The 14,314-nt window shown below is 43.4% G+C and overlaps 1 protein-coding gene across 1 annotated transcript; it reads right to left on the reverse strand.

Moving 5' to 3' along the window:
- Positions 1 to 4,193: 4,193 nt before the first annotated feature.
- On the reverse strand, positions 4,194 to 13,978 carry Cyp2e1 (cytochrome P450 family 2 subfamily E member 1). Its single transcript, XM_090345549.1, has 9 exons — positions 13,644 to 13,978; positions 12,620 to 12,779; positions 10,984 to 11,133; positions 10,497 to 10,657; positions 9,904 to 10,080; positions 8,720 to 8,861; positions 6,649 to 6,836; positions 5,850 to 5,991; positions 4,194 to 4,976 (listed from the first exon to the last, which is right to left on the reverse strand). Exons 1-9 carry the CDS (start codon positions 13,887 to 13,889, stop codon positions 4,792 to 4,794), a joined length of 1,551 nt encoding a protein of 516 aa, XP_090201675.1. The 5' UTR covers positions 13,890 to 13,978; the 3' UTR covers positions 4,194 to 4,791.
- Between the last annotated feature and the right edge of the window lie 336 nt (positions 13,979 to 14,314).

Below are 14,314 nucleotides of genomic sequence, written 5' to 3' on the forward strand. Positions count from 1 at the left end.
AAATCTAAGGCCAGATTGACTCATACTCTGATTGCAGACATACTGTGTTCTTGGAGGCCATCATCTGTGACCTGAAATCTGCCTCTACCTCCAAATCATCCCCCAAAGTTGAAATCTTACCACCAGCAGTCCTTTGAGGCTTAGTGTCCATGTATCATAGTGCTAAGACAGACCAGATTCAAGGAGCACAGAGTGTGTCCTCTCCCTGAGAAGAGACATGAAACCAGCAACAATCCACCTCGAATGGATTTGTGGTGAATGATACTTTCTCCCCAGCCCTCCAGATCCAGTCACCACCATTCACCACAAAGCCAAGCCAGTGCTGACATGTCCTCTACACAATATATAATTCAATTTGCATCACATTTTTACAGAGTTAACACTAAGAGTATTACTAATGAAAAAGCTAAACAAACCCTCTAACTCTACTTGCTTTTAGTGAATTTTAAATTTCTAATGTTGGAGATCCTAAAGTATTGCATAGGATATTAATTTCCCACTGGCTGGAATACAAATATACCTTTGACTAAAGCCACTGAACAGGTTAAAAACTCTTATCCAGCAAAAGCTACCTCCCCTGTGCTCACAAGGAATGTAGAATTTTCTCTCCCACAAGGCTTTGGAGGAAATTACTTGTTTGCTATTGTTCCCTATTCTCTAAGGAGAAATTAGCTATATGCTATTGTCCCTTGTTCTCTGGGGAACAAGATGTTTTTGACTGACTAATGATTAAATACAGAATTAAGTATTCCTAGGAAAAAGTACTAAAATGACATGTGTCATAAAACGTTATAATCAGTGATTTTCCTTTAGCTCTACAGATCCAGAAGATGTAGTGACATACAGATAGCAACAGACCACTTGACATTTGTAACTGCCTGTCTGATGTGCCCACACATCCATACATAACCTTAAACCCTAAACTCCAAAACAGGATGGTCCTTGCCAGCAATAGTCTCATCATCTTTGATTTTCTAGCTTTCCAAATAAATATTTTTTTTCCTCACTCCAACAACTTGTCTTTAGCCAACCTAGGCAGAACTGAGATTTGGTCTCAAAGCTTTATCCTACTTAGTAGGCAGGCACTACTGCTTAAGCCATGCTGCCAGTCCTTTTCTAACTTGTGAATTTTGAGATAGTCTTGCTTTATGTCCAGGCTAGTATGGACCATAAACTTCCCGTTTGTGTTTCCCTGTGTCATTGGGTAACGGCCATGTACCATGGAACACTGCCATTGGTTGAGGCAATTTCACAAACTGTTTTCCCAAATTGGCCTTGAACTATAATTCCCCCAATCTCACCAAGTCTCTCAGGTTAGGGTTACAAGCAAAAGATATTGCATATGGAAAATTACTGGCTTTTTTTTAAGTGGCATCAGGGAACATGCACCTTCCAGAACACAGATCAAGCTGGTGACTAAGGCTTGAAGGTGGGGATTACATCCTAACTGTAACAGGTGTAAAGAAATCCTGAGGTCCTAGAAATATGCTATCTTGACTATGGTGACATCTTCATGATAGTATACCTATGAAGTCTATCTCATTATATACTTAAAACTGATTACTTTTATTATTTATAATAATCACACATCATTAATGCTCATGAAAAGGGGGAAAATATGGTAATAAAGTGGGCTTGTCTTGGGGATAGAAGCCCTTGAATACTGTCCAAAGAGCTGAAGTCACTGCAGCATTTTTGTTGGTGGTGGTGGTGGCGGCTGGGGGACTTAAACTCTGGGCTTGAGTATTGTCCCTGAGCTCTTCAACTCAAGGTTACCACCCTACTCCTTGAACCAAAGTGCCACTTCCAGTTTTCTGGTGGTTAAGTGAAGATAAGAGTCTCATGGACTTTTGTACCTGGGCTGTCTTTGAACCACGATCCTCAGATCTCAGCCTCCTGAGTAGCTAGGATTTCAGGCATGAGCCAACGCACCCAGCAGGAGTATTCTTAATGGCTAGAATAATACTTTAAATGAGTGAATCTTCTGAGCATCAGAACAGAGAATATGAGGGAGCTGCCTGTTTTGGACATCTTCTATGGGAGATAACTTTAGTGCAGCAAAGCATGGCATTCTTGTTTTGCTTAGCCCTCTGAGCTCTCGATTATGCCCTTCCTCTTCAAAGGAAGACACTGAGACTACTTTGGCATGCCTTGATGCTTTGGTCTTTCCTACTAGACACTGCTACTAGTAGTACAGAACCAGAAGGAATCAAGGCCTGGCCTGCTGGGAGGGTCTAGTGGCCAGGGACCAGTAAATACATGTCGTATAGGATATTTACAGGTTTGTAGCAGGGAGAGGAGAGAATAATCAAAGACTACTCTGTGAATTCTCCTAGATGGCCAGGAAGAACATTGATATCGATGAAATTCTGGAGCCACAGCCTTGGTCACTCCTATTTGTTGCCTACAAGTGAAGCCTGACACAGAGTACAGAATAGAAACAGGATTAGAATGTATGTGCTGAGAGATGAGTCAACACACCATTCCAGTTCTGTATTCCAAGCTACTCATACAACTAGTACTTAGAAGATGCTTCAGTGAGTTAAACAGGGACCCTCAAAAGCTCCCACTCCCAACTCTAGCGTTTCCCCATCACCCTTTAGAACTTTGCTACTTGTAATCTATGAAGTTGAAGGTTCCCTGACCCAAAGTAAATTAAAATACGTTCGTATACACACTCTTCTGAAAGAAGTCTTGTGCTGTGGAGATACAATAAAGACAAATACATGGAGTGACTGTCCCTTCAGTCTGTTGAGAAATTTACCTGTTAGCTTTGAGCTTCAGTAGTACCCTCAAGAGGATGAGCTGGAAGGTGTGGTCTGCAGAACAGTGTCTCCCCCCAAAATGTCCATAACCTACTCCCAAGAACCTATTAATATGTTGCTTTGAATATGTAACTAAATTCAAGAACTTAAGATCAAGAGATCACCTTGAATTATCAAGGTGGCTCACTCTTCTAGGTGTTAAAAGATCAATCCATATACTAATATGCCTCATTACCAAAATTGTTTGAAAGGTTTTCTGTTCTTGTGATCAACGTTTTTTAAGCATGGAGATTCTGGTAAGTTCTGTTTTCATCTAAATCTTAAGTTTTGCCTTATATTCTAGTTGACATTGCCTGTTTTTTTTTAAAGCATTGACCATGTGGTTCTATGTTCCATCCATACTAGACATCTATAGTCCAATTATATGGACATTCCTCTTTACCTGTGATGCTCCAAATTAAAAATTTTTTGCCTTGTGCCCAGGGTTTGTCTTCCTGTGTCATTCATATCAACTAGTCCTGCCACCTTGTCAGCTTTTTGCCTGGTCTCACCTTTTCCCTGCTCTCACTCTTTTCAAGTTTCTCTTTAACAGGATAACAGCCCTCACTTGGGACACTAACTGGGAGCACATCAAGGCCTTCTGATTACTGCAACTAGAGGCTTCACTTACAATGCCCTGCCCTGCCCTGCCCTGCCCGGTACAGACCTGGGCCCTGAAGACCCTAGTCTCAGTAACTCCTTGATGCCCCCATATCAGCAAGAAGTAGCCAGAAAAGACCATAACGCCTTTCAACTTTTTATGCTCCTTCAGGCTTTCGAATGATGGGAATCTGCTTTGTTTGCATAACTCCATGTTGCTCCTCTCTTACCAAATTCTTTCTATGTATCCGAAGATGGAATATGAAGGATTGTCCCCCACACACCTCCTGTTTTCCCAGGTGCATACAGATACGAGGCAAGCCACTAAAGGTAAGCGTGGACTCCCTGAGTGGAGTAAGGCAATCTATCTAAGTCTGGCTGTAAACATTCCATTAGGGGCCCAACCTCAAAGCCCCTCATCTATTTTAACTTTTTCATTAACCTCTGCTCCTGCTCAAACCTCAGAAAAACCCATCTCCTGTCCCAGCTCTTTCACACAGTCTCCAAGACCCTGGGAAGGCTGCATCACTCATTGCTATGTCTCAATAAATAGTCCTTACCTGTGGAAGACTGAGTCTAGTCTGTTTCCTTCCTTTCTTCCCCATTTTCCTAACAAAGTGTATTTGTTGGCTGCTGGTCTTTGAGACAGAAGTCCACCATGTAATCACCGTCATTTTAATAAAATCTCCATGATTCAACTGTGGCTTGCTTGTTTTCTCATCTTGCAACACTATATGTGCTACCCAACAGGGTCAAGATTCCTATTACCAACAATTCTTCAATTTCACATTAGCATTTATTCATTTTACTTTTTATTGTTTCATGTGAGGGAACTACAGGGTAGAATTATTTTTTCAAACCACAAAGTCATATATTAAGAATTAAGGGATCATTGCAAGTGGTTGTATTGAGTTTTCATGCATATTTTACCTTAGGATGTAGGAGAGAGTATTAGTCACAGTGAAGCCAAAGGAATACCTTCTGCATTCTAAGGCAAAATGACTGGCTTTTGACAAGGTGAACTAATTCTACCCAAACCATATTACTTTTCCCCTTGCAACCTAGAATGTCCTTATTTCCTTTTTGTTAAATTTTTGTAGAAATTGACTGTGATGAATGGAATATTCCTCCTTTTCAGAAAACTGAGCTTAACTTACAGTGACGGGTTCTTAACTACCTGATTCTAGGAGTTCAACACAGCCTCAAGTATATTCATAATTTAGTTTAAGGACATCTACCTTGGACTTTGTATCACTGTTTGTGGAATGACTTTGGAAAGCATTTCCTTTGATCAAATTCATCCCCTTGCAGGTGCCTGTCTTGACTAAGAACCATCTTCCTGACACTGTAGTCCAGACAGGTCGTCTCTGGGGCACATTTGTCACATTCATGATCGAGGAATAACACACAGTTTGTAGTGTGGTGGGATGCTGCCAAAGCCAATTGTAATAGGGCTAAGGTTGATATCCTTTGGGTCAACCAGAGACTTCAGATTAAAATGCTGCAGGATAGCAGACAAGAGCAGAAACAATTCCATGCGAGCCAGACCTTCTCCAACACATACTCGCTTTCCTAGAAGCAACAATAATTGATGAGACAAGGAGAGACCCTATTACTAGTAGGGCTTCAAGAGGAGAGCAAGAGGAGGTGGTAGGCAAACTACACCCTAAAGCAGATGGCACCCTCCCAGCCCAGTGAAAAGCAAAAGACATATTTACAAAACCCAAGAATATTAGTAACACTGACTTATTCAAAGAACAGTTTGTATGCTACAATAGTCATGCAGAACTCAGCTGCAAGAACTAGTGTTGGAATAAATAAGTGCATATGTTATTGATAGATAAAATAAAAAATAGTAAATCACAATAAATATTTGTCAGATCAATTTAAAAAAAAACAAATAACCTAGTGTTAGATTGGGGAACTGGCTTCCAACCAGTGAAGAAGGAAACACCCAGTGCTTTCCTCAGGAGAGGAAATGAGATGAGGTTAAAGTCTGTTCAAATGTCAAGTGTCTGTCTATCAAGTTGGTTGTAGGCGCTTCCTTCAAGGAAGGAAGCACTGGGAAGGGAATAAAAGCCCCGGAGTCATATCAGAAAAGGCCTTGTTGCTTCCCGAAAAGAGACTGGGTAACCAAAGACTACAGGATTTTTTCTTTATTATTAATCCTCATTTAAAATGATAAGGAATTAGAAAATGTGGTTTTGAAATATTCTTACTAAGTCCAGTTTAACAATGAATGTAGAAAAAAATTCCAATCAGAACATCCCATTGAAAAATGATGAAATCTAACTTCTCCCAATCTGGAGGAACAGAACCAGATATTTGTTCCAAATACAAATAGGCTCACGACAGGACTGGGTGTGGTCCATGTCTGGGATGATAGCAAAACATACAAAGAGCAGAAATGAGCAATGAAGGATATGATCCAGGGACCCTGCTTACCTGCAGAAAATGGCTTAAAATAGTCACTGTATTTGAACTTCCCATTTTCATTCAAAAAGTGCTCTGGCTTAAATTTGTCTGGATCTGGAAATTCTTGGCTGTCAAACAAAAGTGAGTCCAGAGTTGGAATTACAACAGTGCCCTAGAAAAAGTAGACATTTTGGTCAGTCAATTTCACAAACTATGGTCTTCTCCTGGAAGCACCAATGAAAAAAAAGATTATTTGATTTTTATTATGCAAGATATTAACTATCTAGTTAGAAAAGTTGTTTGGCTAAGGACTAGATGGAAAACAACAAAGGGTCAAGTCTAAGTGAAAGAAAGGCCCTCGGCTGAGAGTGTAGCCGAGAGGAAGAGTGCTTGCCTAGCATGCACAAAGCCCGAGGTTCAAGCTAGAAGTGGTGCTGTGGCTCAAGTGGTAGAGCTCTAGCCTTGAGAAAGTCCACGGACAGTGCTCAGACCCTGAGTTCAAGCCCCAGGACTGGCAAAAAAAGGCCCTAAACTTTTCACAGGATTGTTGCTGGTTTTGCCTCCTGGTGTTAGCATGTGCTACAAATTCTAAGCTTCATTTAAGGATGTACTCTCCTAGTATGCCTGTTTCTTCAGTCAACAGGTCAGGCAAGAACTTCCTTCAGGGCAGTGGCACTCTGATAGATGGAAATGCTCATGTAGACCCACCATCCAGTCACCCAGCTAAACAGAGAGAAGTCCTTGAATTCCTGTCTGGCCTCCATCCGTCAAAAGGGGGAGCCCTTCATCAGGACAATGCTCACAGGAGGCATTTCATCTCATGACTGACCTTGGGAATCCGGTATCCTCGGAACATGGTGTCCCGAGTTGCTTCATGGGGAATGTTGGAGGGCAGAAGATTAACGAATCTCTGAATCTCATGCACCACAGCATCCATGTAGGGCATCTCCAGCCTGTCTTTGACAGCAGGGATGCGAGTTGGCCCAATAACCCTGTCAATTTCTTCATGAAGTTTCTCTGCCAAGAGAAAGAGATTGATTTAAAGAGCCGATCCTGAGCAAAGCAAATTGTATGCCTATATGGACATATCTAAATGAAATCCCTCAGTACAATTAATTAATGGCAATAAAAAAAGGTGGGAATAGATGAATAAGTAGTTGATTTTTCTAGCCACCATCCTCCCCTGTGTTTAAGCACCTTTTCATTTGCCTACTCATGTTTCCATTCATCTACCTGACATCCACTCACTCATCCACATGCTCATCTACCAGCTCATCTATATATACCTATCCCTCTATCTATGAACCACTCATTCATTCACACATTTATCCAATCACCATCTCACCCATTCACCTAGCTTATGACGGGTCACACTTATGGTGTATCTTAAATTTGTTACCCCAGGTAGTTCACAATCTGGATAATTTCCCCACAAATGTCAACAAGACCTTGGTCTCACCTTCTTGAAGGTGAGAGTAATCACAGTAATCAACCACAGTCATGCAACCACTTCTTTGAGGGAAATTGTTTCACATTGCACATTGGTTCTCAAGAACTGATGAATGGATGAACATAGAACACTGAAGGACGGCTATTTGCCTGTCAGTCCCGGCAGTTCCTGTCAGCAGCAAGTATGTGCCTGGTGCAGTGCTCTGGATAGAGACTGCACCAAGGCTAACGAGTGACAGAGCTACAGATCCGTGGGCTCCTTCACCCCGGGCTGCTGTTCCCCCTTGCTGTCTCTTTAACTTGGAGGTTAGCACCAACAAGCTATCTACATTGACGTGCCCTCACATTGCTTCCACCTGGCCCAGGCATGACCCTCTGTACACCAAGCCCAGGCCTCCATGCCTGCACCATGCCTGCACCAGACTTGAAGTCCTATCTGCCTATGTGCAGTTGGGAAGCCAGTGGAATAATGTGGCTCTGAGGAAGCTTTGGGTTGCTTCTCTCTAGGTTCCACCTTCAGACCCTGATGGAATAATATATTCCAAGACAACTCCAGCCTTGACCCAGCTATGCCTAGGCCCAGGCTCCCTTGGAGGCAGTTGGAATGCTGTTATTGCTATCATAACTAGGTTATTTATTATGCAACATACAAGCCTGTGGCCTCTCTCCTGTTCAGTGTTGAACTTCTCTTTTTTCCATATATTTTTATTGTAATTAACAGAAGGGTTACATGATATTCACCAGATAAAGGGTGCATTACTTCACATACATTGATACCCTTTCTCATGTCTTGGTCCCCATTTCCCTCTCCTCCGCCCCCACCCCTCATCTTGTTTTCCTCCCTTCCCTACCCAATTTCAAATAACCAAATATACATATATCAATATATCAGATAATAAGGTGAAATACTATAACAATATGAGATAACCAAGGGACAGCAAAAGAGAGTTTGGCCTAGTGGTTAAAGTGCTTGCCTAGCATGCATGAAGACCCGGGTTCGATTCCTCGGTACCACATACATAGATAAAAGCCAGAAATGGTGCTGAGGCTCAAGCGGTAGAGCTCTAGCCTTGAGAAAGTCCAAGGACAGTGCTCAGGCCCTAAGCTCAAGCCCAGGACCGGCAAAAAAAAAAGAGAGATGAGAGATAACATAGTACATTAAGGACAACAATCACTGGTTATATGGCTTTTGTTTCTATATCCTGGAGGTCCTTTCATTTGGCATCATACTGTATGAACTTCTCTTTTTTGTAACCACAGGCACTGGTGGGGCATGGGATAACCAGTGTTCAAAAGCAGCCCATGGACATCTCCCTTTAAAGGAAGTAATACCATGATCCTGAGAATGTTAACAAACAGCCGTAGACTAACAACTGAGGTCTAAATGAATAAGGCTAGCCATGTGGAGATTCATCCTTGACACACAGGCTTCTGGCTTGTTATGTACATACCTTCAATCTCTGGGTATTTCATTAGTATCAGGAGACCGTATCTCAGAGTGGTACTGGTCGTTTCTGTCCCTGCAAAGAACATGTCTGCCAAGGTCACAGCAATATCTTCCATTGTGTATATGGGCTCTTTGCTATGTTTTTCCTGTGAAGTAGGAAACAGAAAGGTACTGGTTGAAATGTCTCCAGTTGATGAAAAGTGATATCTTCTGCTCTTCATCAGAGTAAAGCCAAAGGTGTATCAGGATCTTATGGTTCTACTGGAATTTGATCATCTCAGCAAACAGAGGCTCCAAGAAAATAAACTACTAGGAGGACAAAGCTCCTCATCAAGGCCACAGATCAGTCTCCATCAATAAAGCTAGGGCTGTCCTGGGGGCACTGAGTCAACCTGGTCTCCTCTGCTAATGACCCTCCAGTTTCATGGGCTGGGGCAAGTCTTCTTCAGCCTTGAGCAGGGAGGATTGAACTAACAACAGGAATTCTCTGCCCCAGAATCCAGCTATGGGGAATTAGCAAAAATGTACATGTTGTAAGAAGTGTACTAGAGTCTTCACCAGTCTGAGCCGAAGCAGTCCTAGTGGGTTACAAAGACATAAAACTGGGGAGAACCAGAACCTCAGGAAGTTTGGCACTACTGGGGAATAAGTGCCAGCCAGGATGCTAAGGTCTTCTGAAAGGGATACAGCCCTATCAGGCCTGGAGGAAACTGAGGGAGGGATCCACCCCTCTCCATGCTTCCCATGAGTGGAGAGAAGAGTTCAGTGGTCATACTGAACCAAAACGTGTCTTTATAAATCCAAGACATCAAAAAAAACAACAACAACAACAAAAGCAGACTGTCTAGCTGGGCGTGATGGCTCACATCTACTCAGGAGGCTGAGATCTGAGACTCCCGGTTCAAAGCCAGCCCAGGCACTAAAGACCATGAGACTCTTATCTCCAAATAATCGCTAGAAAATGGGAAGTGGGACTGTGGCTCAAGAGATAGGGCAGTAGCCTTGAGTTAAAGAGATCAGGGACAATGCTCAGGCCCAAGGGTAGGGTAGTAGCCTTGATCTGAAGCGCTCAGGGACAGCACCCAGGCCTGAGTTCAAGACAGTCTAGATGCCAGCAAGTGGGTCATAGGCTCAATCTGAAAAGTGAATGTTCCCTATCACATTTACCCTTTAGTCTATGGCAGATACCTTCTCCATTTCCAAGAGTAGGCAGTCAGTCACATCCCTGAGGCAGTTGAAATCAACTGACTGAAGATGTTCCTTGGCTTCTTCCAGTGCGTACTGTTTTATTTCCGACACATTCTTAAGCAATTTTCTATGACTTCCAGGCAGGAAGTGTAGGTAGCCCGATAAATTGTTATAAAGCTAAAAAGAACAAGACTATGTTACTGTGTCATGATTTTATGTGCTGGGCTAGTAACCTTCAAACATAAATGCATGGCTGAGATCACCATACAATTTAGAATATTTTGTGCAACATTGTCTTTGTGGGGACAGGGTGGGAGAGTACCATTCTCCTAGGTGTTATATTTTCTGTGGTGAAAACATGCTCACTTGTGAATAGAAAAGCATGTCTAGGTTAGGAAAAAGATGCTCAGGGCTCCATAGATACCTCTTGAAAAGCAACTGAAGCTATCTAGTCAAACACCCAAACACTTTCTGACAGGCTCCTGTTCTTTGATTTGTCTAGGCCTGTCTATCCCATATGACCTAAATTGTCCCTCTATTTCTAATATAAACTGTACAGCCACAGAGTAATGAAAAAGGAGGCAAATAACTACCTGGATCCAAGGAGTGCTTAGCAAGTAGAAGTTTTCATTGAACAAACTCATGAGCCTATGAACCTTCTTGTCATTATAATCAAAACGTCTGTTGAACAGGATGTCTGCTATGACATTGCAGGGTGCACAACCAATGAGAAAAGTAGGGTCAAAGGGCTGGCCTGAAAAACAGATGAGATGTTAGCGTCCATGTTGGGGTGAGGAGTGTGACAACACTAGCCATAGCCTATTCTAGCCGACAGCTCAGGCTCCATTGAGTCCTTACAAGTTCCTTCTACACAGTCTTTATTTTTCAGTGTTATCTAAAGGACAGCAGCCACACTTGGTGGTCACTCTTACTCCATTAGAAATGAGAAAGCTGTACATGAGAATAAACATAACTCTCTCTTGAGGAAAGGCCAACTTCCAAACACTTACAGGTTGTTCAGTGACTTCTGGGGGCCTGTCCAAGACCCCCCTCCCTGGTTGTCTGCCTGAGAATACTCACCCTGGGTACTCCTGAGCTCCTCCACTAGGAAGCGAGCCTCTCTCTGGATACGTTCCTCGTTGCCCTGTTTCCCCATCCCGTAATCTCGAAGAATGCTCAGGGAAAACCGCCGGATATCCCTCCAGGTGTGAGAATTGTTGAAAACAACTCCTGAAATAGAAGAACCAACAAAATTCATTCCAATTGCCCAATTCTCAAAAAAACAGGGAGGATTGAGGAGTGACCTCATCATAGCCTTAGGGTACCAACTAGGATGTGTAAATATAGAACAAGTCCACAGGAAGGGAAGGGACATGCCACATTCAAACCCTCTTGGATGTCTTCATCATAGCAGCAGTTTATTTCCTCTGGTTTTACACTTGCCACTAATCTTTTCCATGCTAAATAAAAACATACACAGCCACATCCAGAAAGAACTAAAGAACTAACCAGTTTTCAGCCTACTGACAAAATTCTCTCTCTCTGTGTCTCTCTGTGTCTCTCTCTCTGTGTCTCTCTGTGTCTCTCTCTCTGTGTCTCTCTGTGTCTCTCTCTCTGTCTCTCTCTGTCTCTGTTTCTGTCTCTGTCTCTCTATCTCTCTCTGTCTCTCTGTCTCTCTCTCTGTCTCTCTCTGTCTCTCTCTGTCTCTGTTTCTGTCTCTCTCTCTCTGTGTCTCTCTGTCTCTCTCTCTGTCTCTCTCTGTCTCTGTTTCTGTCTCTCTGTCTCTCTATCTCTCTCTGTCTCTCTCTCTCTGTCTCTCTTTCTCTGTCTCTCTCTCTGTCTCTGTCTCTGTCTCTCTCTCTGTCTCTCTGTGTCTCTCTCTCTGTCTCTCTCTTTCTCTGTCTCTCTCTCTGTCTCTCTCTGTCTCTCTCTGTCTCTCTCTCTGTCTCTGTCTCTGTCTCTGTCTCTCTCTCTCATTAAAAGGTCCAAGACCAGCACTCAAAGTCATTACCTGATACTTCATGTTGCTAACCACAACCTAAGGCAGCACAACAGGATACCAGGCCAAAGAAAATTAGAAAAGGCAGAGATCGAGAGATAAGATATGAGCGAAGAGCATCCGTGGGTATCAGGGGTCCCAAGGTCCTCTGGCATTCGGGCCCTGATTTCCCACAAGCAAGCATCTTAAGTTCACACAGGGACGGTTACAGTGGATTCATGCAAAGAAAACCCCAAAGCATCCACATTATTATTACAATCAGAACTGAAAGAGTTTGTAAGAGATACCAGTTCCCTTATTATCTTGAGACAGGACAGTGTAGCCCAGGGAAAGTCCATGCACAGTATCCACATATTTATCCCAAGCCCAGGCCCAGCTGTCAAGTCAAGGAAAGGGGTGGGGTGGGGTGGCCATCTTCTCCCTAACCCTCTAACAGAGCTGCCTGCTTTAACCTTCCATAGCCGGCTCTCCATGTTCAAGTGCTGTCAGGGCAGGGTTCTGACCACTCAAGCCTTTTCCAGGTTTCACAGCTCACCTTCCGAGTTCCTTTCCGTTTCACTCATTGGGTAGTGCTCCACCAACTGCGCCAGGCCTCCAGCCCTCTTTCTGTCCTTCTAACTCCATACTGTCACTTTTATTGTTTGTGTAGGACTTGAGAGGGGCATGTCACCGTCTCTATGGGCTTATCCATACTTGCTGCCTGGGAAGTAGACTCACCCTTGTTCTTATACTCCTGGAATACAGGGACATCTCCTCGGCCAGCAAAGTCATTCTTGTGGTTCAGCAGCACCTCCTTCACAGCCTTATAGCCATGCAGGACCACAACACGTCGAAAACCCAGATGCAGAGTGAAGACTGGCCCAAAGCGCTCTGCCAGCTGTGGGGATCCTCACACAGAGTGGTCAGGAAGTACAAAGTCAGCCTTCTCTAGACTGCCAGGCATTGCTACCACTACTGGCTGCAGAGGGATCCCAGGAAAGGCCACCTGTCTAGCCTGATGTGGGGACACTCTCCATCAGAGGACACCCTGGACACTGAATCTGGGGACACTGGCCCCTCACATCTCTTCCCTGTGGCCATTTTGCCAACACTTGTGCTCATCACCCTACTGTTTGTTTCTGAAATCAAGGCAATGCACTGAAAGATGCTGCCAGCTGACCTAGAGTGTCTAGTCCCACGCCTGTACCCAGTGTGTAGTGCTGAATGATGCCCCTAAAGCAAGCCTCAAATGCCAGGTCTGCTTGATGGCATGTTGGCTTCAGTCAAACTCACACAACGTTCCCAGGACATAGGTTTGGACATTGTGATGAAACACCAGAGTCCAGCACTGAACTGTTGTCTTTTCTTTGGCATTTTATGGTTTGACACCAGCCAAGATGTAGCTGGTTTTATATCACAAGTGGCCAGCTATCTCATCATCCTACAGTCATCTCAACTCCATACATGGTCCCAGTGTGGCAAGGCCATTTCTGAGTGCCCCATGCCCGAGGTGTACCACTGGTCATTACTCTTGGACACTACTATTAATTCAGTCCATTTATAAAGCCATTTCTGGGTGCCCCATGCCCGAGGTGTACCACTGGTCATTACTCTTGGACACTACTGTTAATTCAGTCAATTCATAAGAGGTTGGTATTGGAAAAGGGAAAAGAAAGAGGTTGGTATTAAATAACAATTGACAACTCTTATATGAGATATAATCCCCAATGAATTGTCCCTAAAATAACAATATTTCTCTTACCTTGGTGAAGGATTTAGGAACATTCTTCAAATCCACATTGAAAAAATTCCCAACAATGGGAAGTGGGAAAGGCCCTGGGGGCAAGTTCCAGCTGTTGTATATCTGCTTCCAGACAGATATGAGCAAAAGGGTGGCAAACCACACCAGCAGGGCAATGGTGATGCCAAGAGCAGCCATGATGCATCTGGACTCCCAGGCTGACTTGTATGGATGATCTGGAGGAAAAGCAAAGTTTTTATAATGCATTATTGAGAAGGAGGGTGATTCATCAACCAATGCCACCTTCTTTTCCCCTTGGCCCCAGATATTGGCTCATTGTTAGCTGCCCTTAGACAATACTTCAAAGTGCAATCCCTAAAGTAGCTGCCTTTTAGAAGTTTCATCTAGTGATCTTGCAGTGATAAGACTGGGTTTGTCAATATTCTGGTTTGAAATTCCCTGGCTCATTCCCAGTAAACACATCAATCATTCACCATCCCACAGGCCTGGGGATGGTAGACTGTCCTTATCCTTGATATAGTGAGGACCTTCAGATTATGTTTCCATGGTTTTATTTGGGGGTAAGGTTCATGGAAAACAACACTAGCCATGTACTGGTTATTCCAAGCAGGTTCCAGCTTAAGTGGTGCAAACATCACTTAACTTCTAATCAAGAGGATTGTATAAGCAGC

This window comes from Megascapheus bottae, chromosome 15 (genome assembly GCF_031878675.1).
Source record: "Megascapheus bottae isolate mThoBot1 chromosome 15, mThoBot2.hap1, whole genome shotgun sequence".
In the NCBI taxonomy this organism is placed as follows: domain Eukaryota; kingdom Metazoa; phylum Chordata; class Mammalia; order Rodentia; family Geomyidae; genus Megascapheus; species Megascapheus bottae.

Bases quoted from the DNA above. Each gene is read 5' to 3' on its own strand.
- Cyp2e1 (XM_090345549.1), bottom strand. From the start codon at position 13,889: ATGCATTATAAAAACTTTGCTTTTCCTCCAGATCATCCATACAAGTCA. The intron at 11,134-12,619 runs GTGAGTCTACTT...CTTCTATTTCAG, and splicing joins CCAGGAGTATAAGAACAAGG to GAGTTGTTTTCAACAATTCT. The intron at 8,862-9,903 runs GTATCTGCCATA...CCTACTTCACAG, and splicing joins TACTCTTGGAAATGGAGAAG to GAAAAACATAGCAAAGAGCC.